The sequence below is a fragment of the Drosophila mojavensis genome, unplaced genomic scaffold, assembly GCF_018153725.1.
Source record: "Drosophila mojavensis isolate 15081-1352.22 unplaced genomic scaffold, ASM1815372v1 contig_277, whole genome shotgun sequence".
Lineage (NCBI taxonomy): Eukaryota > Metazoa > Arthropoda > Insecta > Diptera > Drosophilidae > Drosophila > Drosophila mojavensis.
The window spans coordinates 4,569,392-4,594,162 of record NW_025318822.1 but is presented as its reverse complement, the minus strand read 5'-3'; the positions used below and the strand labels follow the sequence as shown (position 1 = coordinate 4,594,162).

General features: G+C 41.5%; 1 protein-coding gene and 1 non-coding gene across 10 annotated transcripts in view; both read right to left on the bottom strand.

The window, feature by feature from the left end:
• LOC6574364 (afadin) overlaps window positions 1–24,771 on the bottom strand; it is a 55,416-nt gene that overhangs the window by 1,098 nt on the left and 29,547 nt on the right. For 2 of the 9 annotated variants that reach the window (XM_032728197.2, XM_032728203.2), the window contains 12 exons: window positions 16,253–16,605; window positions 13,305–13,426; window positions 12,285–12,339; window positions 11,956–12,212; window positions 11,452–11,664; window positions 9,249–9,714; window positions 8,609–9,133; window positions 8,286–8,536; window positions 8,095–8,213; window positions 3,862–4,158; window positions 3,537–3,726; window positions 64–2,224 (listed from right to left, as the gene is read on the bottom strand). In XM_032728197.2, coding sequence (XP_032584088.2) covers window positions 64–2,224; window positions 3,537–3,726; window positions 3,862–4,158; window positions 8,095–8,213; window positions 8,286–8,536; window positions 8,609–9,133; window positions 9,249–9,714; window positions 11,452–11,664; window positions 11,956–12,212; window positions 12,285–12,339; window positions 13,305–13,426; window positions 16,253–16,605 — 5,009 coding nt within the window. Of the gene's footprint in view, window positions 1–63; window positions 2,225–3,536; window positions 3,727–3,861; window positions 4,159–5,492; window positions 7,792–8,094; window positions 8,214–8,285; window positions 8,537–8,608; window positions 9,134–9,248; window positions 9,715–11,451; window positions 11,665–11,955; window positions 12,213–12,284; window positions 12,340–13,304; window positions 13,427–16,252; window positions 16,606–24,771 lie in introns of those variants that run through there. The other 7 variants (XM_032728198.2, XM_032728199.2, XM_032728200.2 and 4 more) reach the window with 7 other exon arrangements.
• Window positions 24,317–24,442, bottom strand: LOC6574365. The gene has a single exon (XR_047501.2). It is a non-coding gene; the product is annotated as a U4atac minor spliceosomal RNA (small nuclear RNA).

The window sequence follows — 24,771 nt, the reverse complement described above, 5'->3', positions numbered from 1 at the left end:
AAGCAAATTATTAATGTTTAACGATCGTCCACTACTGTAAATATCTTTCTATTAGGCACTTACGCTCGCATCCTCGCGTATGGTTTCCAAATCCTGACTCTCCAGCGCGTAGCTATCCAACAGATATTGCTGCTGTTGCTGTTGCAGCAGCTGCTGCTGCTGTTGCTGGCTCACCAAGTTGTTGTCCTCGTCGTGGAAGCTCACGCGTTTGTTGTCCCGCTGCAGCAACGGCGGCGGCGTGCCCAGGCTCATGCCCGTGCCCGTGCCCGTCGCTGACACATAGGCGGCATTCAATTCCATTGCACTCAGCGGCGATGATTGCATTGTGTTATTGTTTAAGCTGTTGTTGTTGTTGTTGTTGTTGTTATTTGTGATGCCATGCATTGTCGCCTTCTTCACCTCGACGGCGGCTGCCTGATTGCTGGTGGCCGTCTTCAGCAGCCCCATCGAAGACGTGGCGGACGCATTGCCTCCCATGCTACCGCGCAGCTTTTGCTGTGACATGATCAAATAGGAGCTGTTGCGCTCTGGCGGCGGCGGCGGTGGCACTGACCCATCCAAGGCTGTCTCATTGTTGTTGTCCTTGTCGAGCATGCTCAGCTGTGTGAGCTCCTTGGCCAAACTGGATATGGGATGCTCCGTTTGCAGATGCCGTTCGTCCGCAAAGCTAGCCGATTTCTGAGACTTGGAAGGCGAAGAGGGCGCACCCGTAGCGCTGCCCCCGCTGCCACCGTCCGTATAGCGATTGTGCTTCAGTATGCTCTTGGGCTGTGGCTGTGGTGGCGTGGCTGTTGCTGTCGAGGTTACCACTGCTGCTGCTGCTGTTGTTGGTCCTGCTGCTGTTGTTGTTGTCGGTTCAACTGGACTGCTCTCCCCGATCTCGGCCAGCTTGATCTCGGTCTGACGGTAGCTGGTGATGGGCGTTTGTATGGCACTGGCCTGCACCTGACCGCTCGCTGACAAACGGAACAGCTCCTGCACATTGTCCTTGTCGTAGGCCTGATCCTGGTCCTCCTCCTGCTCCTGCAGCTCCTGTGCACGCCGCTCAAAGTCGCGTTCGAGTATAAGCGTCTTCAGCTGCTCCTCCTGCTGCGGACTGCGCGCCAGTATGGCCGACAGCTCTGCGATCTGCTGCTCCCGCCATTGCCTGATGTGCTCCCGTCGCATTTCCAAATCCTTCTCGCGCTCCTCACGCTCCCAGGGATTGCTGCCGCTGTGCAGTGAACGGGCCGACGACTGGCTGCCAGGCAAATAGCTGCCTTTCGGTGGATCCAAAGTGCTGGCCACATAATTCATGCCCGGCGCCAGCTGCTGCGTTGCCTTGAACAGCGGATGCGTGGCTGTCGGTGGCAATGGCGGCTTATCCTCGCCCAGCACATGATTCGACAGATAGCCTGCCTGTTGTTGCTGCAGTCGCTGCTGTTGCTGTTGCAGTTGTTGCTGCTGTTGTTGCAGTTGTTGCTGCTGCTGTTGTTGTTGTTGCTGTTGTTGTTGTTGCTGTTGTTGTTGTTGCTGTGGCTTGGGCGCTGTGCTGGGTGGACCTACTAGCTTGCTTGGGGATTGTAAGCTGCCAATGGGCTTTGGTGGCAGCGTTATAAAGTTGGGTGAAGGCTGTTGCTGTTGATGTTGCTGCTGTTGTTGGTGTTGCTGCTGCAGTTCGTAGAGTGCTGCTGCCTCATGCAGCTGACTGCGTCGCGCATGTTGCTGATAGTCTAAGCCCCCATTTTGATAGCCCGGCATAAATTCATTCACATTCTGCATGCTTTGGCTGGCGCTCATAGGCGGCTGCTGCTGGGACAGTTGCTGCTGCTGCTGTTGTTGTTGCTGTTGGTGCGGCTGCTGCTGCTGGTACATGTTGCTGATGTTGGGCATGGATGGCGCCAACATTTGCTGCATGCGCAGCGTGTGCTGAAAGTTTGGTTGATTCTTCGCGCGATTGTTCAATCCATTTAGATTGCTGCTGCTGTGTGCGAATTGCTGTTGTTGCAGTGCATGTTGCTGCTGTTGTTGCTGCTGCTGTTGCTGTTGCAGCTGCTGCTGTGCACTTTGCTGACTGTGATAATAGGCGGAAACAGGGCGACTGGGCAGATTAGCGCTGGCCTGCAAATGTTGTTGGTAAGGCGAGGCCTGCTGCTGCTGTTGTTGTTGCTGTTGTTGCAGTGTGGCGGCATGCGGGGAATTGCCATTGTAGGCGCTCATGGCGGCATGTGCAGACATGCTGGGTCTGTAAGCAATAAATAACCAGAGTTAATACTATATACATAAATATATTGTATATATATCATCTATATTGCTTGCTCTGACAGCAACTGTTGCTGTTGTGCGTCACATGTGTTGCTGTTGTCATGTTGCCGAAATGCGTTTGCTGCGTGTTCTTAATTAGAGAAACTTGTGTCTGTGTCGCCATTTGAAATAAACTGTGATTTGTGTTCAGAGTGCTCTTTGTTCTTGTTGCTCAGGAGCTTCAGTTGCAGGTGCGCCTGTACAGCAGCAACACACGCACAAAACACGCCCGACATAAATTATAACAATGACAATAACAATAACAATAATAACAATAATACAACAACAACATCAACTCACGTACATGTCGCATTTCTAGCAGCTGATATTCACTTTGTATGGGTATAAAGCCGCAAAGCAATTTCTTTAAACGTAATGTCATCCTATAAAAGTTCAAGTTTGTATTTTAAGGCAATCAACTTGAAACAAAGCAACAACAGAGCAACACCTTCAAGAGGTAGCAACAGTTGCTGTCACAAAAGACTTTAAAGACGACTAAAACTGTATGATACGTACTAGTTCTCAAGTCCTATAAGGTTATTATATCACTCTAATATTCAGTAGTACATACATATATATAAGTGCTATACATTATCTATACATGATAAGTTTAAAGTCATCAATCACTAGCTATATTCATTTGTAATTGGACTAGTATAAACATCATACGATAGTTAATGATAGTTCGTATTCTAGTACATTATATGCTAGTTGATATATAATATATATATAATATATTTAAATATACATGAATCATTAGCATCAAGTAGCATATGATGTACTAGTTCAATGATTATTTATGACACAACTATTTAATGTAACTGTGCAGCATCTACTGACTAGAAAAATACTATATTTATATAAATATAAAATCAATTACTATCTTTTTTAAATTAAATAGTAAGCATTACAGCATTTTAGTTGTAGTAAATCTTGAATAAATCAGTAAATTGTTTAAATTTCAAGTTAAGCTGTAGATTCGTTCATAGATTACTTGTACCCAAAATATTTTAACAAAATCTATTACAAGTCAAACTCTGATTTTAATATCGCACATCTGATTTAATATACCCTTAACATTTATTTTAATAAATTAATCAGAAACAAACTTCAGTATTTATCTCTCTCTAAGTGCACAATTTGAAATCTATATCAGAGTTGATCGTTCTCTAACTGCTCGTCTTTCTATATATCTCACTTTATCTATAGTTTATTATACATCTTAGTAAATTGAAATTATTTGCACCACTTACCGTTCGTTCAAAATTGGTTGACTTTGATTCTGTGCACGATACACGCTTAAATTCTGGTAGAAGCCTTGCTCGTTGCCATTTCCATTTGCATTCGGATTCGGATTCAGATTGGGATTAGTGTGACTGCCATTTGGCTGACCTCCATTGTTATGCAAGCTGTGCGTGCTCCGTGACTTGGAATTGGCCAGCGCTGCGAAGGAGGGATGGTAGAGGGTTAAGAGAGAAGTCAATTAGAGCAAAGAACAAAGCGCAAAGAGCAAACAACATTGATGCAAGCGAATTGTGCTTGGGGCGGACTGAAGTAGGATTTAGCAGACACACTTACATATGTTGCCAGATCCCGTGTGATGATGCAGGGCCGGCACCGATTTGCTATTGGAGGATAGGTGTGCAGCTAAGGGATTCATGATGTTGTTGCTGTTGCCCATGTTGCTGTTGCTGTTGCTGTTGTGACTGTGTGCTTGGCTACTGTTGATGTTGCTATTGCTCAGATTTAAGTGCTGATTGAGACTGTGACTCGTATGGCTATTGGCGATGAGCGGGCCGCCAATGCCGCCCAATGACTTGGACGACTCGGCCCCGCCCATGCGACTCAAATCGCGCTCGGACATGCGGCGATTACCTGACGATCCGTAACCATAATCCATTTGATTAGTTTTGCAGGACAGGGTAATGGTGCAGTTGTTGAAAGATGGGCAAAGAGATAGATAGATAGATTCGGTTTAGTAATCATCAGAGTAGGCAACCAACTCATTATTTATGTGCGTATGTGGGAGTGTGTGGATGTGTGTGAGTGTGTGTGTGTGTGTTTGAGCAAATGTAATCAATTTTAATGCATTGTGCATACAAAATGTAATTAACATATGCAAACACAAATACAAATACAAATACAACTACAGCTAGAGCTACAATTACAGCTATGAAAAACCCAAATCAAATCAAATGACAATATAAAGCGCGAATAAATAATTTAAATACAACAAATGTGGCTGTCGCTTGCGCGCATAAAAAACAGATTGTAAATAAATTGTATTCAGCTTAAATAATAATAATAATGGGGTAACAACAACAACAACGTGCATTTTTAATTTTACATTTTAAAACAAGAAACAGGAACATTTTTTAAAGGCTGAAATAAAAAGCGTCGAGTGGAGAAACCTACGAATTGTTAAAGCGAAATGAAATCCTTAAATATAACAATAATACTTTAGTATTTGTATAGAATATTATATAACAATAAAATATTATATATATTAATGGAAAACTACAATTGAATAACGAACTGAAGGCTCAATAATCTAAAAGCAAAGCCAAATTTAAATACTCTTGTGTATATATCATAAATATCTATAATGTATTTCTTTATTATATATTCTGACATTTAGGATGTTGAAAGCACGAAGCTAAATTACTCTGCATGTAACAATATATACGATATAAAGTGGAAATATGCAATATTAAAGACATTCTATACAATATATGTATTAATTTTATGGAACTATAATGCAGAAGTTCTTAAACATGTTCAATTTCAAGAAGATATAGAGAAAGTATCAATTAAGACCATAAAAAAGCCCAATTTATAAGCTTGTAAAATATATATATTGAAGGATATAGGAGATTTTTATATAGAATTATCAGCTATATAATATAGCAGATCAATTTGATTCATATAGTTTGACTGCCTGTAGTAAAAAGCTCTAAAAGTGAGCGACTAACTAAAATGGGCAGACATACAGCAATTATAAAGATGATGCCATTTTCTTTCTTTAACAATATATAAATAATATATAATAAATATATATTTATATTGAATATCAGCAGCAATAAAATATCCACAAATTTTCTATCTCAATTTCTAATCAATAACAAATTGCGTGGCAATCAAATGACATATGAAAATATATAAACTGAACTAGATAAATCAAAATATAGAACAACAAGTAGAAGTAGAACCTCGGTGCATGACATTTGGATGGTCATCTGTGGGTGGAGCAGCAAATCGTTGTTGCATTTGGTCCCATTCGTTGCCCAGTTTCTGGCCCGGCCGCAGCATCTGCAGCATCGGCATTAGTATCGTTGTCGCACAGGCAATCGGAGGAGGAACAGGAATAGGAGTATGATTCATCATCGTTCTCCTCATCGCTGCAGCTGCAGTTGCAATCGTTGTTGCTGTTGCTGCTGCTGCTGGCTAAGGACAGCAGCAATTTGGCTGTGGAGGGCGGTGAGGCGGGTGGCTGTTGCTGTTGCTGATGATGATGGCGATGGTGGTGGCGGTGGTGGTGGTGTTGATGATGATGGTGGTGCTGGCGGGTCTGTTGATGCTGATGCTGAAAGTGTTGGGGGCGTTGCTTTTGTCGCTGCTGCTTGTTGCGTTTCATTTGTCGCACGCTATGAGACTGACGATTGTTGCACATGACGCTGCGGCGACAGGGCAGCTGACGTGCCAAAGCCAAGGACTGGGCATGTGACTGGGAGTGGGGCGGGGCTCGCGTGGAAGCAAGTGGCTCCTTGTCTGCCTCCTGGCAACTGTCATAACACTTGAAAGTGGCTGTAACGCTGCTGTTGTCATTGTTGCTGTTGCTGCTGCTGGTGTTAGCTGCTGCAGGCCGGCAATGCGCGCAACAAGGGCAATCACAGCTCAGCTGCGACTGCGACTGCTGCTGCTGCTGCTGCGGCTTCTGTGGTAGCTCTATATTGTAATCCTTGCCCGCGCTGCCAAACAGACTCCATTCCCTCAGCTGCTTGAGTATGTCGCCCTGTTCGTTCTGTGTGAGCTTTGGACGCTCTGCGACGACCAGGGCCGATGTTGATTTGGATTTGGATTTGCTGCTGGGCATCAAACTGTGCTGGGCATTCAAATAGGCCGCCATTTCGCGCACCTTGCCCTGGCCAAGGGGTGAAAGGAAACTGGGACTGAGATTCGTATGGCTGGAAGCGCGACGTGTGCTGCCTACGGCGTAATTGCTGCTGCTGCTGCTGGAAAATTCAGTAGTGCTTGGCTTAAGAGTTGTGCTGGCACAATATTTATTGCTTTTATGTACATTTTGTGTGCGGGAACAAGCACAGGAACTGTCACTAGGAACTTGTATGCTGACTATTGGAACAACAGTTGCTGCTGTAGCTGCTGCTGCTGCTGTTGATGTTGTTGTTATTGTGCTTGTTGCTGCTGTGACAGAGAGCCCTGACCTTTTATGCGAACGCTGTGCGTTCAGCTGACGTCGACACGGCGACGGTTGCTGCGGTTGCTGTTGCTGCTGTCGCAGCAGCGGCATTCGCTCAATGGACTCGCTGGAGGAACGTTGACTATTGGAGCCGGAGCCACCGGAGCTGTAATCCACCGCTGAGCAATTGGTGGCACGCTTCGTGTTTAGCTCCCGTCGAATTTTCTGTATGAGCGGCATGCGCTCGTTCGCCTGCTGCTCGGCGAGCAGCGACTCCGACGAGGAGTTGCTGATGGCGAAGTTGCTGATGGCATCGTGGGTGTGGTACTTGCGATCGATGCTGGGCGCCACGCTCGGCGGCTGCTGCTGCTCGAGATCAAAGCTAACCGTTTTGCGATAGCCAGCGGCGGGGTTGCGCTTTATCGTGGAGGAGGGAGTGGCATGGCTGCCGCTGCTGCTGGCGAAGCAGGGCCGTTGTTGCTGCTGCCGATCGAGCGCTGGTTGCTGTTGTTGCTCCTCCTCGTCGTCTATGAAGGGTATGTCGCCCGAGTCGGCCATGGAGGCAATGCTCTCCTCGTTGAGCGGCTGATGGGCATCGCTGTAGCTGGCAAAGTTGGTGAAAGACTCCTGGGAATTACGCGCCTCCGGCTCAGCTGGCGCCGGATCATCCTGGTACTCCTCAATAAAGATCGAAGGCGGCGGTGTGCGGCGTAGTGGACGCATGGGACTGAAATGCGGCGCCGCAACTGGCGGCTGATAGTAACCAGCAGCTGGTTCATTCGACAGATACAGACTGCTGGCCGAGCGGGCGATGGGTCGGGTGTCTCTGTACCTCGGATCAATGTGCAACTGATGGCCCAGTGCGCACAGCTCCTCCTGCAGGCAGGAGGCGCTCAGCCGACGCACGGGCGGCGACACGGAGCGCATGCAGGCAAAGGACTCGCGGCGGCTACGATTCAGACTATCATCCGATATGGAGTTGTTGTAAAAACGCGCCTGCTGCTGGTACGACGAATGGCGACGTTGTTGCAGTTGGTGTTGTTGTTGTTGTTGTTGCAGTTGCAAATAGTTGCTGCTGCTACTAGTTGGTTCTTTGGCAGCATGTTTAAAGAGCGAATGCGTAGGAATAGGGGGGATTAGCTTACACAACAGTGAGCGAGAATCAAATTCTCTATCTTGTGTATGAGTGTCTCTATGTATTCGAGTGTGTCTGTGTATGTGTGTGAGTATACGTGTGTGTTTGTCGAGTGTGTACTCTTTATTTATATTATATTATATTATATACTGTTTCTTTAGCAGCTACCCAGCACCTTGTTTAGTGTGACTAATGTATGTATGCATGTGTGTGTTTGTGTTTGTATTGGTTGGGTGTGGCCTGAGCTCCAGCTACTCACCACGCTGTATAACGGGACTGGGCTGCTGCAGCAGCGTTGCCAGCCCATGATAAATGGCGCCCTGTTTGGCCACCTCCAAGCTGACAACGGGACCCGTGCGCACCAAATAATCAGCAGCACTGCAAAGGTACAATTATTACAGGGTATAAAATAACCGATGGAGTCTGGGCTTGCTCTTTCGCTACACTCACCGCTCCTGTGTGATGCCAATCAGACTCTGTCCGTCCACACGCAGCAGCTGATCGCCAGCCTGTAGCCTGCCATCCGCATCGGCAGCGCCGCCTGGCACGACGCTCTTGATGTAGATGCCCAGACGCTCCTGGCCCGCGCCCTTGGCGGCAACGATGGACAGGCCCATGCCGTTGCTGTTCTTGTGCAACTTAATCAGCTGCACCTCGGGCTGGGGCAGCTTGTTCGACATGGCACTGGAGCTGCGTGCCTGCTGGATAAGCGATAGCGGGAATATTAGCAATCGCTCTTCGTTATGGATAAATCATAATCGTTAGTCACTCACATTAAACTGATGCATATAGACCGTCCAGAGTCCAATCGAGGTGGGCTGTGCAGCCAGCCGGCACATGCCCTGCTGCTGTAGGGGATTCAGAAAGTCGACCAAGCCGGTGGGTATGCCGCGCACCACGTCACAGCTGAAGCCGTCGTCGGGCAGCAGCAATGCTAAATGCAGTTCGGGTGATTCCTCCAGTCGCACCTCGCGTCCATCGGCACGCGTCAGCTCATCGGCCACCGATTCGGCCATGCGTATGGCCGTGTCAACTAGATTGCGTGGTATCTTCTCCTGCTGCAGCAGTGCGCCCATTTGCAAGGAGTTGAGCCGAAAGCAGGAGCAGGCCAATTGCTGTATCTCCTCCACAGAGGATTTGGGCGCCTGCAAGAATTGCGCGCACTGATTGATCTTAGCCAGATGGCAATCAGCAGCCAGCTCCAGGCCCTGACGTTCAGCCCACAGCTCCAACAGCTGCAGGCGCTCCGTCATCACCTTGCCCCACTCTGCGGTGCACAAGTGCGAATTGGCCACAATCTAAGAGATGAGTGAGAAAGCGAGAAAGAGAGAAAACTCATCAATGCTGAATTCGTTCTGAGCAAATGGAGGCCTGTTGGCGGCTATCTAGAGTCCACCTGCCAGCGCCGCTCACCGTATTGAAACATATGACATTGATGTAGTGGAAGAGCTGCGAGAACAGCTGAATGGTCAAGGCGGCATTCACGCGACAGCGCCGCAGCAGAGCCATCGCCGAGCCAAGCACTGTCAGCACCAGACCCGCCGCGGAATCATGATCAATCGTCTCCGAGAGAAATTGATTCAGAGTCTGCGACAGCTCCAAGCGAAAGCAATTGACCAGATTACGAAATGCCGTCTGCACCGCCTCCGCGAGCACCTCCTGCGCCTGCACGCTAAAGGCGCTGATGTGACGATCCGACTTGAGGAAATGCAGAAACTCCGAACTGTTCGCCATCCAAAATGCGAGTATACGTGGATCTGTGTACTGCTCCTGCACAACACCATAGACCAGATTCGCCACATGATGCAGGAATATGGTTAGCTTGTGGGCGCGCTCAGTGGGCTGCAGCTCAGGACGATAGTGGGTGGAGGCGCGATATCTGCAACGAGAACCGATGGATTTCATGTTAATCAACAGCTACAAAAAGGTCAAACGAAGGGACTTATTGATGCTGATACCCTGTAATGTAATGCGCAGTGTGGAGTATATAGCATTTCTGTACGAGTCAAAGGGCTATCGAGTTGATATTAATTAATAAATTTTTATATAGGATCTCTCTATTTTCTATATTATATAAGCTTGATACAAACTATTCTTTGGAGTTTACAAAACAGTTATACGCCAAACTTTTAATCCTTGCTCTATTTTTATACATCTGTCTGTCTATCTATCAAAATATATACATACATCTTAGTTTTTCGGCATAGTTTGTGCCATATTTTCCCACATTTATGATTCGAATTGCTTTAATATTTAATGTCAACCGAAATCTGTCAAAAATTGCACAGGAAAGATTGTGAAGGCTCAAAACTGGGATGTATCATTTGATTGAATTTTTCATGGCTGGCATGAATTTCGAAATATTTATTTCATACGCTCTACATTTTTGTGGCCTTGTCAAGCATCATCCGAGCTGCCATCGACTGGCGTTTGGGCAATGGCAACGTGTGGCTGCCACAGCGTTGCAATTTCCTGTGTTTACAGTCGAAACCCTCCACTGCTGCCCACTCAGTCCGCTGGCCGACAGACGCCAGCATTAATATTAATAGCGCACAAATTGGGTCAGCAGTCGAGATAAATCATCATAATTGATAATGAATTGTTGATATTGGCTCAAACACAGTTGGGGAATTCAGCCATTGGAATCACACTGACAGCCTCTGCTCCGAGCAGCCAAGTCAATTCATGTAAAGGACACACATTAGTCAGGTTGATCTCAACAATATGGCTTAGTCCTGACGTGGCCTAAGATGAAATGAAGCTTTTGGAATGGATGTGTGAATAAGCGAATGTTAAAGATTAATTGTGAAGTTGTTTGAGCTAACTTCCTTAAGGCATTTAAAATGAATCTCTATATTATAAAACTATACAAATGACTTGATATTAAAGAAATGAAGCCAAACCAGATATTAGTTCCAATTGGCATATTCTAGTTCTAATTGAAATTATATTATTTAGCCTAATTGCTTGTTTTAAATATTTAAAAACAAAATTCGAATGTCAAGAGAACGAAATTCATAATCTACCTCTACTGCTGCATAATTATAATTATAACTGCTCAGCTGCGGCATTTTTGCCAACTCAGTTAATCCTATTAGCTTAACAAACTTTGATTATCAAATAAATATAATCTGAATGCCAACAAAGCTTGCATAATCTGGCATGAATTGATTCTTATTGGAGTTGGGATAGTTCTGATAAGCATAACAGCTGGCTAGCTTTTCCATAGTTTGAACAAAAATACTAAAGCTATTTTTTATTTATTTATTTTTTAATTAAATACTCATTAAAAAATGCTAAGAATTCATATTCTTTCCTTATTCAATCTGGCAAAGACTAAAGCAAAATCAATAGGATTATCTAATACTGATGTAAGAATGCGACTTCAGCTGTTGAAATATACAATTGATTCACAAACATATGTTAACATTATATTTATATATTATTATTGTCAATTATTCATTCATATGCATATATAAAGATATATCTCTTTATATATATTGCAATATTAAACATCAATAAAAGTTAGCAAAGCTCGCAATCCAGCACATAAAGCACACATACAGAGATAAAGTGGTCAGGCAAACATCAAACAGTTATAAAAGCAATTACTTACCTGGCACACAGGTAGAGCGAATAGACGGGCGCCAGCTTGAAGTGCGGCACATTCACATCCAGTTCGGTGATGATGTGACGCAGAAAGTGCTCCTGATGTGTTTCGGGAAATTCGAGAACAGCGGGCAAAATGGGCTCCTGACCCTGGGCATCTGCCGAGCCGCTGCCGCCGGCGCCGGCCAAATGACTGCCAGCACCTGGCAATTTGGGCGATCTAAATGCGGGTTTCAGCCAAGTCAAGTTAAAGATAGATAGATAGATAGATATTAGTAAAGCAGCGCATATTAAAGAGCACATACACATAATATATATAAATATTAAATGTAAAGAAATTTAATATCAAATATCAAATACAAGCGCACACAAACATAAATGAAATGCACAGGTGATACATAAAGGTGTACTTTGTGTATGTGTGTGTGTTTTGAGAGTGTATTTAGTTTGGCTGTTTCAAGAGATTTATTGAGAAAGTTTTCTGTTAAGCTGCATTCAACATTTTGCTTACCTGTCCTGACTGTTGGAGCCATTCGATTTCATGCTCGATATGGACTTGATTTCATTCTCCAGATTACCTTCTAAGCTTTGACCATCATAATTGCCACCAGGGTTGGACAACTGTTGCTGCTGCTGCTGCTGCTGCTCCTGGCTGCCATGTTTGCTGTCCACCACATCTCGGAGCGCGTGCGGGTCTGCTGAGCTGCTGTGGAAGCCAGCGTTGCTTTGATTCAGCTGCTGATTATGCTCATATTCGCTCTTCTGCGTCTGAATGAAACAAGAGAGAAATAGAGTTGCTTGATTCCCGTTTGTTTCTCGACTAGCTATCCAGCTACTCACCGAACTAAGTGCTCCATCCTCATCGTTCCAAGAGCCCGGAGACGTGGGCGAGCGACTAAAGTCCCATTTGTTGTTTTACGTTTGTTATTGTTGCGATGGTGTTTGTGAGTGTGTGTGTGAGTGTATTGGTGTTGGTATGTGTGTGTGTGTGGTGCATGGCAGGATTAATGTTGTACACAAACAATAAAAACAAACAGCACGTAAAAAACAAAAAGCCACAAGAGGCGCCAACATAAAATATATGAAATTAAAAAAAAAAGAACGAATCACAATGAATTCGCATCAATGCGACAAATGAATGCAAGAAATTTTGAGAGAAATTGAAACTGGAGAATTCTTATCCAATTTAAAGGTCAATTTAATTCATTCACCCTTGAGTCCTTAACTATATAGATCATTATATTCACTAGTTCAGTTCAGTTAGTTCGGCTACAGCTCGAATCTGTTTTTATTGAAAATTAATATTAAAATTTAATGGAAGTTATGGTTGAAAAGGCTTAGAAAGTTTCCTAGAACTTCTTGTGCATCAACAGCAGATAACTTAATAGAGTCCTTTAAAATTACGAAATAGCTCAAACGAATTTATTGTAAATGAAAATTAAATAACTTAAGTGAACCTTCTGAGCTATGAACTTAGAATAGTTCAAAAGAACTTATTGCTCTGGAAAATCATATATGTAAATCTTATAGTAATTATAGTTCATTTAAATAGCTCGGCATTAATAGTATGATTCAAGAACTGAACTAAAAAGAACATTGATCACTGATCACTGATCTCTGTACCTGTCTACTGGTTCATTTAAGAAACTCGTTTAATCGAAATCTCAAATTGAAAAAGGTAGCAAATTAAGGTTGTTTGCTTCTCAATTAAACTAATGTCGCTGTTCTCTCAAATTCTTTAATGAACTTTCATAAAAGCCATGAAGCACAATATAATTTTATAAAATTAAATTAGACAACACACAAATTAAAGCGCAGCATTGATTATCTATATCTGTGAAATACACGTTGCACACTCACCTTTCGTAGAGGCAGGCCGAGTCCAGCTGGGATTGCGAGAGGGCCAGATTATAGCGTCCATCTGTGGGCGAGTCCAGGAATCGATACGAGGCGACACGTCCGAACATGACAACCGAACCGTTCTGCAAAAGACAGTTTAAGTGCCCATTAATTGTGCATATTGTAAACACGGACAGACACGCATAATGTATATGGTTTAATTGTGGCACGCATTTCAAGCATTTCAATTACATTATTCAATTCACTTTGCATCAGTGGCGATTAAGTACTTTAATTAAATTATGCACCGATTAACATAATTAATTAAAAAACGAAAACAAAAACAACATCAGCTATTTAATCACAGCGCGTGCTTACGCATTGACAGTTGCCGTGGCACTGCAAAGATTCGAAAATGCCGATTGGAAAATATGTGGGGCGTTTCGAAACTTGGTGTCATCGATAGAGACGCCCCCCTTTTCAAATGCCCTTCAAATCGATGAGGCATATGCGCACAGCCATTCAGTTTGTCAATTGTTGTCAAATAGCGCTATTGTTGTTCATTTCGATTTGTGAACATTTTTTCTTTAATCGGGGAAAATTGTTGAAAACATTTTCAAACTGTTCTTTCTTTTTATATTTTTTTCAGCAAATATTCTCCATTTTAGATTTGTGAATTTTTTTTATTTGGGTTCAATGAACCGAAACTGAATTCAATTTGCCAATTGAATGCCAACCCAAAAATTCATATTGAGATAAAAAATAAATGTAGTAAGCGACTATGAGATACTCTAGAATGAAAGCTTAGGCAATGCCAATAATTTGATTAAGTAGAAGACATGGATAACAGACAATATCGATATCACATTTTATAGAAATATGTACAGATAATTAGCTTATATATGATTATATTTTAAGTAAAATTAAAAACAATTTATATATTAAAACTCCAGCTAAAGCTAAAGCAAATGTATCTGTATTTTCCTCTCATGTTACTCCTCCTCTCGTAATATCAATATAAGCTTTTATATTGATAATCTTCAATAGACTGTAAGTACTATAACTTTGGCTGTTAAACTCTAACGCAACATGTTGTATATCATCTCCAATATTCCTAATTTATTTACTTCAATTGCTTTAAGTCTGTAGAAATTAAAAATTCATTTCAATTACACGCTCTTTTTTACTCTTGACCCGTAATATATTAATTTTTAAACTCAAATCTTGTAAACATGAAAATCTATAATCAAAGTTCTATATATGCACATGTACATACCTATATGCTTCTCTTGACACATCGAACAGTGTATAGAGAGTGTAAAAGATAAATTTTGTTCAGTGAATTACACAAAATTAATGTTTAGCTAACTTTTACACACGTCTCCCCTCGCTCCCACCCCCTCACATCTCTACAAGAGTCTCTGGAGACAGTTTGACGTTATTGCCCAACATTTGAGGCTTATCTCAAGTGGTTGAATGGGGGTACTATCTGTCTGTCTCCCTCCCTCCCTCTCTCTCTCTCTCTCTTTCTCTGCCTCTGTCTCTGTCAGTGTCTCTGCCTGACTCTGTCGATGGGCTATGGGGGCGCCATCAAGTTTGCTTTTGTTTATTTGGCTTCGAATTCATCAAGCGGAAAGTCAGAAAAGTTTTTACACTGCGCACAGTAAATTTGTTGTTGCTGTTATTGTTGTTGCTGTTGTTGGTTGTGCATTTGGCGAAATGCGTGAGAACGCAGAATCAACTTAATTCGCTTCGTTGTTGTTATTCTGTTTGTGTTTTGTGTGCGTCAAAAAGTTTTCAAAACAAAAGATAAATCAACTGCGCCCCAAACGCTCTTTCTGTTGTTCTGAGCATCGAAAACCTGCGCTCGACTACGGCAAATCACAGAAACGAACTACAACTGCTGATAATGAACTTGAGCAGCGAAGGCTTGTGCAGCACAAAACCCATCAAAAAATAAATAAAAATAAAAAAAACCTATTTTTAATGCACAAACAAAATTTAATTTCCCCAACAAAAATCGTTGTTAGAGCTCACAAGCTTGAAAAGAGAACTAACAGTTTTTTTTTCAATACTCAGCAGTTTATCGAAGTGGTAGACTTTATGAAAAATCTGCAACATGATTTTATAATGTTATTAATTAAATTAAAATAATTAAATTACTGATTATTAAACATTTAACATTTTGAAAATTTAAACACTTTTATGCTTGACTAACTTTTGCTCGCAATCTCTAGCAATTAACTTAACAAACAAGAAATAAATATTCCCTGAATTCGCAGTGCTTCAACTGTACTCTAACGTGTTATCCTTGCATAAGCCCGTCTCAACTAGATTTCATTTTGGCAATTCCTTTTTATTTTATCTTTAGAAAATGTCTTTGCTTACTGCCAACTGTTTCTCTTAGCTGTTACAATAACGAATTGCCGTACTTTAGTGGACACTTGGCTTATATTATTTGGACGAGAGAATCTCTTTCGTTTTGCTGCACTGTCGTCATGACCATTAACATGGGCATTAAAATGCGAAAAGCCTGTACGGCAAATGCTGTAAATGGGAAATGGAATTGCGTGACAAATGCCAACAGACAGCAGTAGCTGTAGCAGCAGCAGCAGCAGTAGTAATTGAAGGAGGAGGTCGAGTAACAGGATGCTGAAACAGGAAGAGCAGCAGCGGAAAGCTGGCAACAAAAGCCGAAACTTTCACTGGGTCAAGGTTGACAGCGCAAAGTACAAAACATTGTCGTTTTGCCAAAAAAAAAAAAAAAAAGGCAAGACAAATAAAATGCGTATACGCCACATATGACAAAGAGAGAGAGAGAGAGAGAGAGAGAGAGAGAGAGAGAAAGATAAAGAGCCAACCACACTAAAAGGAAATGTTTACAAATTAGTGCATGTCAGCATGTTAATTAGTTGTGACCTCATACCGCACGAAATTAGTTACAAATTAAGACGAAAATGTCTACTCACATGCAATATGGTTGGCTGGCTAATGTGATGTCCGTTGACGAAGGTCAGCGCGTCCGTGTGCAGAGGCGTCACCGTGCAAACGCCCTCCAGCAGCGAGATGAGACAATGCCTCGGCTGTATGGAGGGACCGAAGAGCTGCAGGCAATTGGTGTTCGCTGACCCAACCTCGACCGGATCGCTGCCCAGCTTAATGCGTCGACCCCCATCGCCGCTGTGCGTCACTTCGACAAGGACGGGTCCTTCGCGATCGCCGGACATGTGATTTGCACCGTTTGCAGCGCCCAATGGCTTTTTCTTGCGGCGTCGCGGCTGCGAATCTGCCGGACGGCGGCGCACATGAAACATGATGGAACCTGCAACAGAAGAGCGAGAGAAAGAGAAAGAGAGAGTCATTAATAATAAATATATAGTAGTAGTAGTAAAATATTTAATATAGTAATGGTAATAGTAAAAACCATGTGCAGCGTCATCTTTTCAGCTCTTGCACTCTGTGTGCGGCGAGTCAAGCCGTAAAACTCAGTTAAGACAAAGCGTATATTGGCACAACAGCTGGCGCAGCACAATGCACAAGCTGGAGCAATTGCAGCTGTGCAAATATGTTTAGAAACGAAATAAAAAACACACACAATGGCATTAGAGTGCACAGTGGTTGCACCTCGCATTGAGATGTCAAAATTTATATAAAAATATACAGTGCAAAATATACATAAATATATGTACATATATTAACATATTTATACATAAATTTATATAATAAGTAGATGCATATAATAAAATACTTGAAGAAATATAAAGTTAGAAAGATATATGCACAGACGTTATTGCTGGACAGCACTGTTCAATTGCCTTAACCCACTGCTCATCTCATATAAACCGAGCACATTTTGACTCATTGTCTCAACCCCGAAATAGTTATTTCCAAGCATGAAATCAAATCAATTTCAGTCTTCAGTTTTCATATTATACGCTAAAAAAAAGGCTTATAGCTGCTGCAGACTTTGACAAACTGACTGAAATTGAACACTCGGAGAAAACTAGGGATAGAATCATATACAAGTTTCTTACTAAGTAACTTTTGTTAAATGATTCCCAATTCAATATGAATTGACCTGAAGTATTTTTGTTTATTCCTAAAATAAAACAAAAATTTTTTTTTTTTTTTATATTATTTTTTTTTTATTAATTATTTCAGAAAATCTCTAGGTGTACATTTTTATATAAGTATGATGGAAGTTAAAAAAAAAATCATTTTTCAATTAATTTACTTATAAATTGCATATCTCGGAAGTTTATTGTGCATAGAGATTCATGAAATTCTGAAATTTGTACCAGTTATATATTCCTACATTTCTCCAAGTGTAGTTACATATTTGTAGTATGTCTATGTGCTGCAATCTCTGTGACTATTGCAGTTGAGCACAGTCGGCGGCATCTGCTTAGCTTGGCTTTGTTGTCTGTTGTGGCATTGTTGTAAAGAATGTTAAACGAACCATGCAAAATATGATGCCGGAGAGATGTTGCCCTCTCGGTGGCGCCGGATGCACGTTAGCCGTACATGCCGAACAGAGGGCGGAACAGCGTGAACTGAAGAGTCAACTGGGCAGATAACCAAACAAGGAGAACAAGACTTGTCTATCGGGATCTGTGGCTGGAATCTGGGGCATGTCAAGCCGGAAAAACTGATTAAAAACAAAACTGAACCCAGTCAGCTTGGCTGCAAATCGAGCGACGTGTGATTCGAGCACGGGACGTATGAGCAATGTAGAAATTGGATTTTGCCACTGGCGGCGAAACAAAAAAGAGAAGAATCACAACGCTTTTTCATTTTACAAACAATGCAAACAACAAAATATTGAACCGAAAAGAAAAAATAAAAAACAAACAAAAGCCAAACACACAACGAAAACACTAACAACAACAAATATTGTGTCATATACCTTTTCTGCGCCACCAAAAGAACCACATTTGATTTATATATCTGGTTATATATGTGATGCTTTGAAACTTGTTTCTGCCATCTATATATATTTATTATTAATTTTTATGGTTTACAAACAGCAGCAGCTTCTGCGCCAGCAACAGCTAAGAAACTGCCAAAGGTCTAAAGGTGCATGAGAAATGCAAAAATGTGCTTTAAAAAAAACCAAACAAAATATAATTCGATTTAAGAAAACGTGATATAAAGATATTCCATATAGATACGCGCATTTGCACACTACATAAATAAAACAAACAAACTTTAAATAGGTTCTGCAAACATAGGCCCCATATTTTAAGCTGCTACAGCTCAATCTATTGCTATGCCTGCTGGAATGCCAAGGGCCAAGGCTAAGGAAACAGAAATGGAATACCTAAGAAACTTTTTTGTACATGTATAAACATGTTTATATAGATATAGATACCATAGAAAGTACAGACTAAAAATACTTTGTGAAATTGCAGCAGACAAGAAAACATAAAAAGTGAAAGTAACTTGGTCCAGAGCAAGGCAAAGGTAAACGCTAGAGTGATACAATACACCTACACGTCCACACACATACACGCACACACAGCCACAAATTATACACACTCTCTGAATGTTGACAGTTAAAATTTCAATGCACAGCAGGGGACTAAAAATGCCTGCGAGCCATGAAATTGATTTGGTCAACAACGCGTCAGGATCATGGAGGACAGCTCACATGTGTATGTGGTTGCTGTACAGCTATGGCTCTGCATGTCTATGTGTAAGTGTGTGATGGTGATGGTGTGTCTACGTGCATAAGTGCGCATAAATTGGCAACAGGGACAAAAGCAGCGCAAAATGTTTGCAATGCCAAAGCCCGAAAACAATGCAAGCCAACAAAAGGGTCCTGGCGACGAGGCGAGATGTGCAAATTGCATAACGAGTTGAGCGAGTGAAATGGCACGCCCCCCTGACCCACCGCACCACGGGTATGCCACAGTCATGTGGCCACACAATCCTTTCACATCAATCTCTCACTCTCTCTCTCTCTCTCTCTCTGTTTCTCTCTTGGACGCAGTGCATCTGTTCTCCTCTGTGTGTGGATTTGGTTTATGTGTGCGACCAGCGCTGGGCAGACTCATTTTTACTAGAGCAACTCTCTTTATAATGAGCTATGTAATTTATGGAATAATAGCAATTGAAATTTAACTATTAAATACCCTGTAAAGAAGATTGCTTTGTTTTAACTTGGCTAAATATAATAGAAATATTATTTTATGCACATTTATTTTGATTGTAAAGTCTAGCACTGAGTCCAACTTGTCTTCACAAAGATTACTCTACATTTTAAGAATATTGTATATACAGTAAGTACATTTTATATCATATAATCAACATGTCTAAGACATCACTTCTGCAGAAATCCAATATACTCCTCTCGCTAACATTCCAACAGGGCATGAAGAATGAAAGTGAATTAAATTAAATTGATTATATGTATATCTTCTAAAATTCTTCAGCTACTCCTGCTGTCCACTTGAACTTGAGCTATTTCAATAGCCAGCTATTTGTTCAGCCTAATTGACTGGCATTGATATTCTGACCCATTGGGCGGGTGGCGACTGTTTGGTGGTTGGTGCTTGGTGGTGCTTGGTAGCAGCTTGTGCCCAGCAGTCAAATTAGTCAAATTAGCCGTAAAACGTGGCAAAGTTTTTGGCAAGAAACCAAAGCAAAGCGTCGAGCTACTTGAATCTGGTCGTCGGTCTGCTGGATGTTAAGCTGCTTAATTTCCACATGCCAGACGCACACACACAGACACACACATAGACAGCTGTTTAAGGAGTCTGAGCACTTAACCACACGCACACACACACACACACACATGTGTATAGAGAGAAGTTGTGGCTCACGTTGCGCAAATTAAAACAATGAAAATTTAATGAGCCAAGTTTGTGTGTCGCCCAAAGGACTCTCAGCTTAAGCCAGGACGACACATAAAGTCATTTCAAATGGCGACAACTTTGTAATAAACGCAATCTCCTGTGCGCAAAGATATGGCCAAGCATTACTAGCATCTTGCTAAAACCAGTTAAGTGTGTCTATATGTATATATATTGGGCACTGTTTAATCTTGAGGATTAGACAGAACTTTTTGCAAGTGAAAGTCCTTCAAGCGGGAGACATACAGACCAAGGAAGTGTATTTAAATCAGTTTTAGTTAAGCTGATGTAGGTCTTAAGTACAAGTACTATCAATCGAATTCTGGGAACTATATACACAATAATTGAATTGGAAAAGACTAAAGATATATAATTTAAGGTGTTAGACGATATTATGAAAATGTTAGTTAATTATATTTGTGAAAACTAATTATTACAAGTCTTGGTAAAGCATAATTACTCAAAGAGTGAGAGAGGGGCGAGTGCTTGTGAGGGACAGGCAGATAGATAGATAGATAGAAATTTCAAAGAGAGAGAGAGACAGAGGAAGAGAGAGAGAGAGACAGAGGGAGATAGAAAGAGGGAAATAAAAGAAAGAGGCGGAGAATTTGAAAAAAGAATATAGAGAAAGTGAAGGAGATACAAAGAAATGCTGGGATGGAGCGAGTGACGGAGAGACAGAGAATATGAAAGATATCGAGGAAAAGAGATATAGGTAAAATAAGCGAAGTCCGTGAAACAATAAAGGATAGCACTAAAAGAGATCATGAGTGATATATGTAAAGGCCACACAAGACCAAATAAGAGATATGCAAGATAGAAAGTAACAAACATATTTAAATTTGAGTGTAAAATGTAGTTTTTATACGTACTAATAGCAGATTTATATCTTTTAATTCTTCATTACACTTAAGCAAATCATTTTAATTTCCTTGAACAATAATAACCATGTCCTTCAAAAGCATAATTTCCTTTAGAAATGAATATAGGATGAAGCTCTGCTTTAACAAAACCAAAGAACGAAAGAAACAAAATCAAATTACATGCCTATGTACTCAACTCATCGAGCATGACCTTTTGAAACTCCCATGAAGTGACTTCTCCATCCAGCCAACCAGCCAACTAGCAAGTCAGCCAGCTGGGTGGATTTGGCGACATTCTGGCCTGATTTGAACGCACTCTGGTGCTGAGCCATTTGGCCAAGTGCCGCCCGAGGTGGCGAACAACAATTTTTGCTAGACAATTTGGCAGCTGGCGCAACAACGGCAACAGAGACAATAAAAATATAATTGCCACACTCAGAGCCGGCCCAAAGGCAACAAATGCCGCAGACTAAGTGGAAAGGACGAAAGCGAAATATGATTTAATTTTGTGGCTGCAATTTCAGTCAGACTACACAAATTGAGTTTCGTTAGATATTCGAAGTGACTTGACAACCCTAAAGGATATTGATGACTTTGTCTGTCTGTCTGGCTGACGCAGTTTGGCCTTTGGCCGAAAAAAGAGTCAACAAAATATATAAATATGGACAAACACTTCGAGTACTTTAGCTGCTGTCATAACTTACGAAATTTATTGATTTTTGTTCTGTCTGTTTGTTTTGGCCGGGCCATAGACGGGTTAACGCCAAACCAACTCTCATATATGGCGCACTTTATAAAGAATTATATTTTATAATACTTCCCTTTTTTCCATTCTACATAGCTTTTGAAATTAATGGCCCGGACTGTGCTCCCCTGATGCAATTTTTTTTTTTACTTTTTCCTTTTTTTCAACGCTGAACGCTATGAGCCATAACATGAAGCAAGCCACAAACAATTTATAAAAAGTAATAACACGATAAAAAATAAAATACATAAATGTAAACCATGTGAAAATTCAATTTGCGCTTCAAGGAATGCACCCACGAATATAAAATATCAAAATACTCCATTGTCAGAGTGAAATTTAAATTAAAACCAAAATAAAAACTCCAATTTCAATTTAATAAAGTGCACAAAAATCGGCAACAAATATTTATGGGCACTCGGCAGCACTTTTCACACATTTATGTTGAATTTCTGTTTTTTAAATTCATATATGTATATACATATTTTTTTTTTATTAATAACTATTTCCTTTAGCTGTGGTTTGAGTGACTAACCAAACGCTGGACACTGAAGCCGGGCTAAGCCGCTGCTGCTTTTGCTATTGCTGTTGTTATTGTTGTTACTGCTGTTGCTGTTGCTGTTACTGTTACTGTTGCTGCTAGACGCCGGTTGGCCACAACAATACGTTCACAAGGCGCAAGAATAACTGACAACTGAGCAGTAAGAACAGAGAGCCGAATACCGAACGCCGAGCACCGACCACAGAGCACGGAACACTCAGCACTGAACACTGAGCCCTCCCAGACAACAGCGCGTATGAGCAATGCGACCAAAGGCGAACGTTGGCTGACTGTGTCACTTTCTGACTGACTGACTGACTGACTGGCTGACTGGCTGACTGCCTCAGTGACTAGCTGACTGAGTGACTCACTTAGAACATGTCAGTGCGAGCGCCTTACCCACTGAATGAATGAATGAAATAACGAAAGAAGCAACATTGAACAAGGTCGACTAAAGGATACCCTATGCAGCTGCAAATTAGCTTCAATTAATTTGGTTTTATTAATTTTTAAGAATTTTTAAGAACAAGAAAAAACTTTGCAGAGCGGATAACATATGATATAAACTAAGCTAATATAAATCAATTGTAAAAATATCAAATAAAAATAAAATTATTAAACATTTAATTTCAAAATATTAAATCTGTTTACAATAAATTAAATAATACAAAGGCAGGCCAAATACAATGAAAATGATTTCAGCAAAAACATTCAAGATCTCAGAAGATCAAAATATCGCATGACTGAAGGAGAATTCTTGTTTTATCTAGCATGCTTGACTTTTAATCTAGTTGCCAAGTTACATACTGCACTTTAAATGAATACCCTTTGCTTTGCAACTACAGGGTATCAAAATAAACAGCGTATAAAACCAGCTAAAGTAGAGAAATGTTGATGTCTGTCCGTTGGCGTGCATGTCTGGGTGTGTGTGTGTGTCTGTTTTTCTGTATGTGTGTGTGTGTGTGTATATGTACAATAACATTTAGTTTACACTGCATTCAATGGGTGTGTATATCTGCTTATGTATGCGTGTGTATGCTCGTGTTGTGGGTGTATCTGTATTTGTTGTGGGTTATCTTTGCGCTGCTTCGTATATGTGCTTAAGTGCGTTTGCCACAAAGTTACTTATGTATGCGTTTTACAGGACACATACCATATACATACATACACAAAGACACTGCTGAGCCAAGAGCATGCAGCCAGACCAGCTAAATAAAGGCTCTACGATAAGAAAACTGTTTAGAGATCCATTGTTGGCTTAGGCTTTAGATTTATTTATATACTATAATTATAATAATGATGTTGAAGTCAAAAAGCATAATTGTAATTAAGAGATTTCATTAAACTAGCATTAAATTTGTGCAAGTTCTACTTAGAGCATAGACAACTATCCATTTTGATGTCGAGCCCATTAAACTATTGATAAGTTTTCGACTGTATATAAATTACAAATGCTCGGCTACCAATTTGATATCTCCTGGAACTACACATCCACACATGCCAAGAGCTCATCAGTCGAGCACATAAATCAAACTGTGCATTTCATCATCATCATAATTTGACGCGCTCTCAAACAATCGATATGCCCCACCCTGCACGAGCAGGTCGTAAGAACAAAGCGAATCATCCAGCGAGAATAGAGATGTCTGTTTGTAGTGTGCACAGACGCACACACACATCCACACACACATACATATACTTTGTCTGCCTGTATACATATACATGTTATGTGTGCACATAAAAGTTGAGATATGTATACTTGAAGCTACTTTTGGGCTAACGAGCATCGCTCAGTTAACGTCTTTATTATTGGCCAACTTGCACTTGTGTAAGCTGAATTCGTTTCTGAACTCATGTTGGGCTCGCTGGGATATCAAAAGTGTGCAATAAATTCAGCTCAGCCGTAAAATTGAAAAGCCACGACATTTGATTGCCATCAAAGAGCTGAGAACGGTGCCACGATCTAAGAAAAGCATTGAATGTGAATGTAAATGTATTATATAGACGACTCCCTATGAAGTAAGGGAGTCTTTTCCAAAAATTCCGAACGCTAATCGCAGAGATCAGCGAGCGGGGGTTATTATATCATTGGTGTCAGCAGCAATGTCCTCACTAGACGTTCATTGAACATTTCTGCTCCCCAAGACAAGGAAGGACGATCGTTGGCAAATGCCAGAGACCTTAAGCGCCGACAGTCATAACCATTTGAGAATTGTAAGCGCACAAAAGCAGCAAATTCATCCGCAAATTGTTGCATATTTCGTAGCGTCAAATATGATCTGTACGTTGATCAAGAAATTGCATTCTAGAAGGATCATAGTAACCGGTTCCCACACAGCTTTGGGTGCTGCACTTATGCACAAGCTTTTGATTTCCCGCCACCAGGGTGGACCAGGTTCGCAATCTACCCCAAGCAAAAACAACCCCTAAGCTGTGAGCTCGTTATCGCTATAGATCATCCAAAGCTACAACACATTTGAATAAA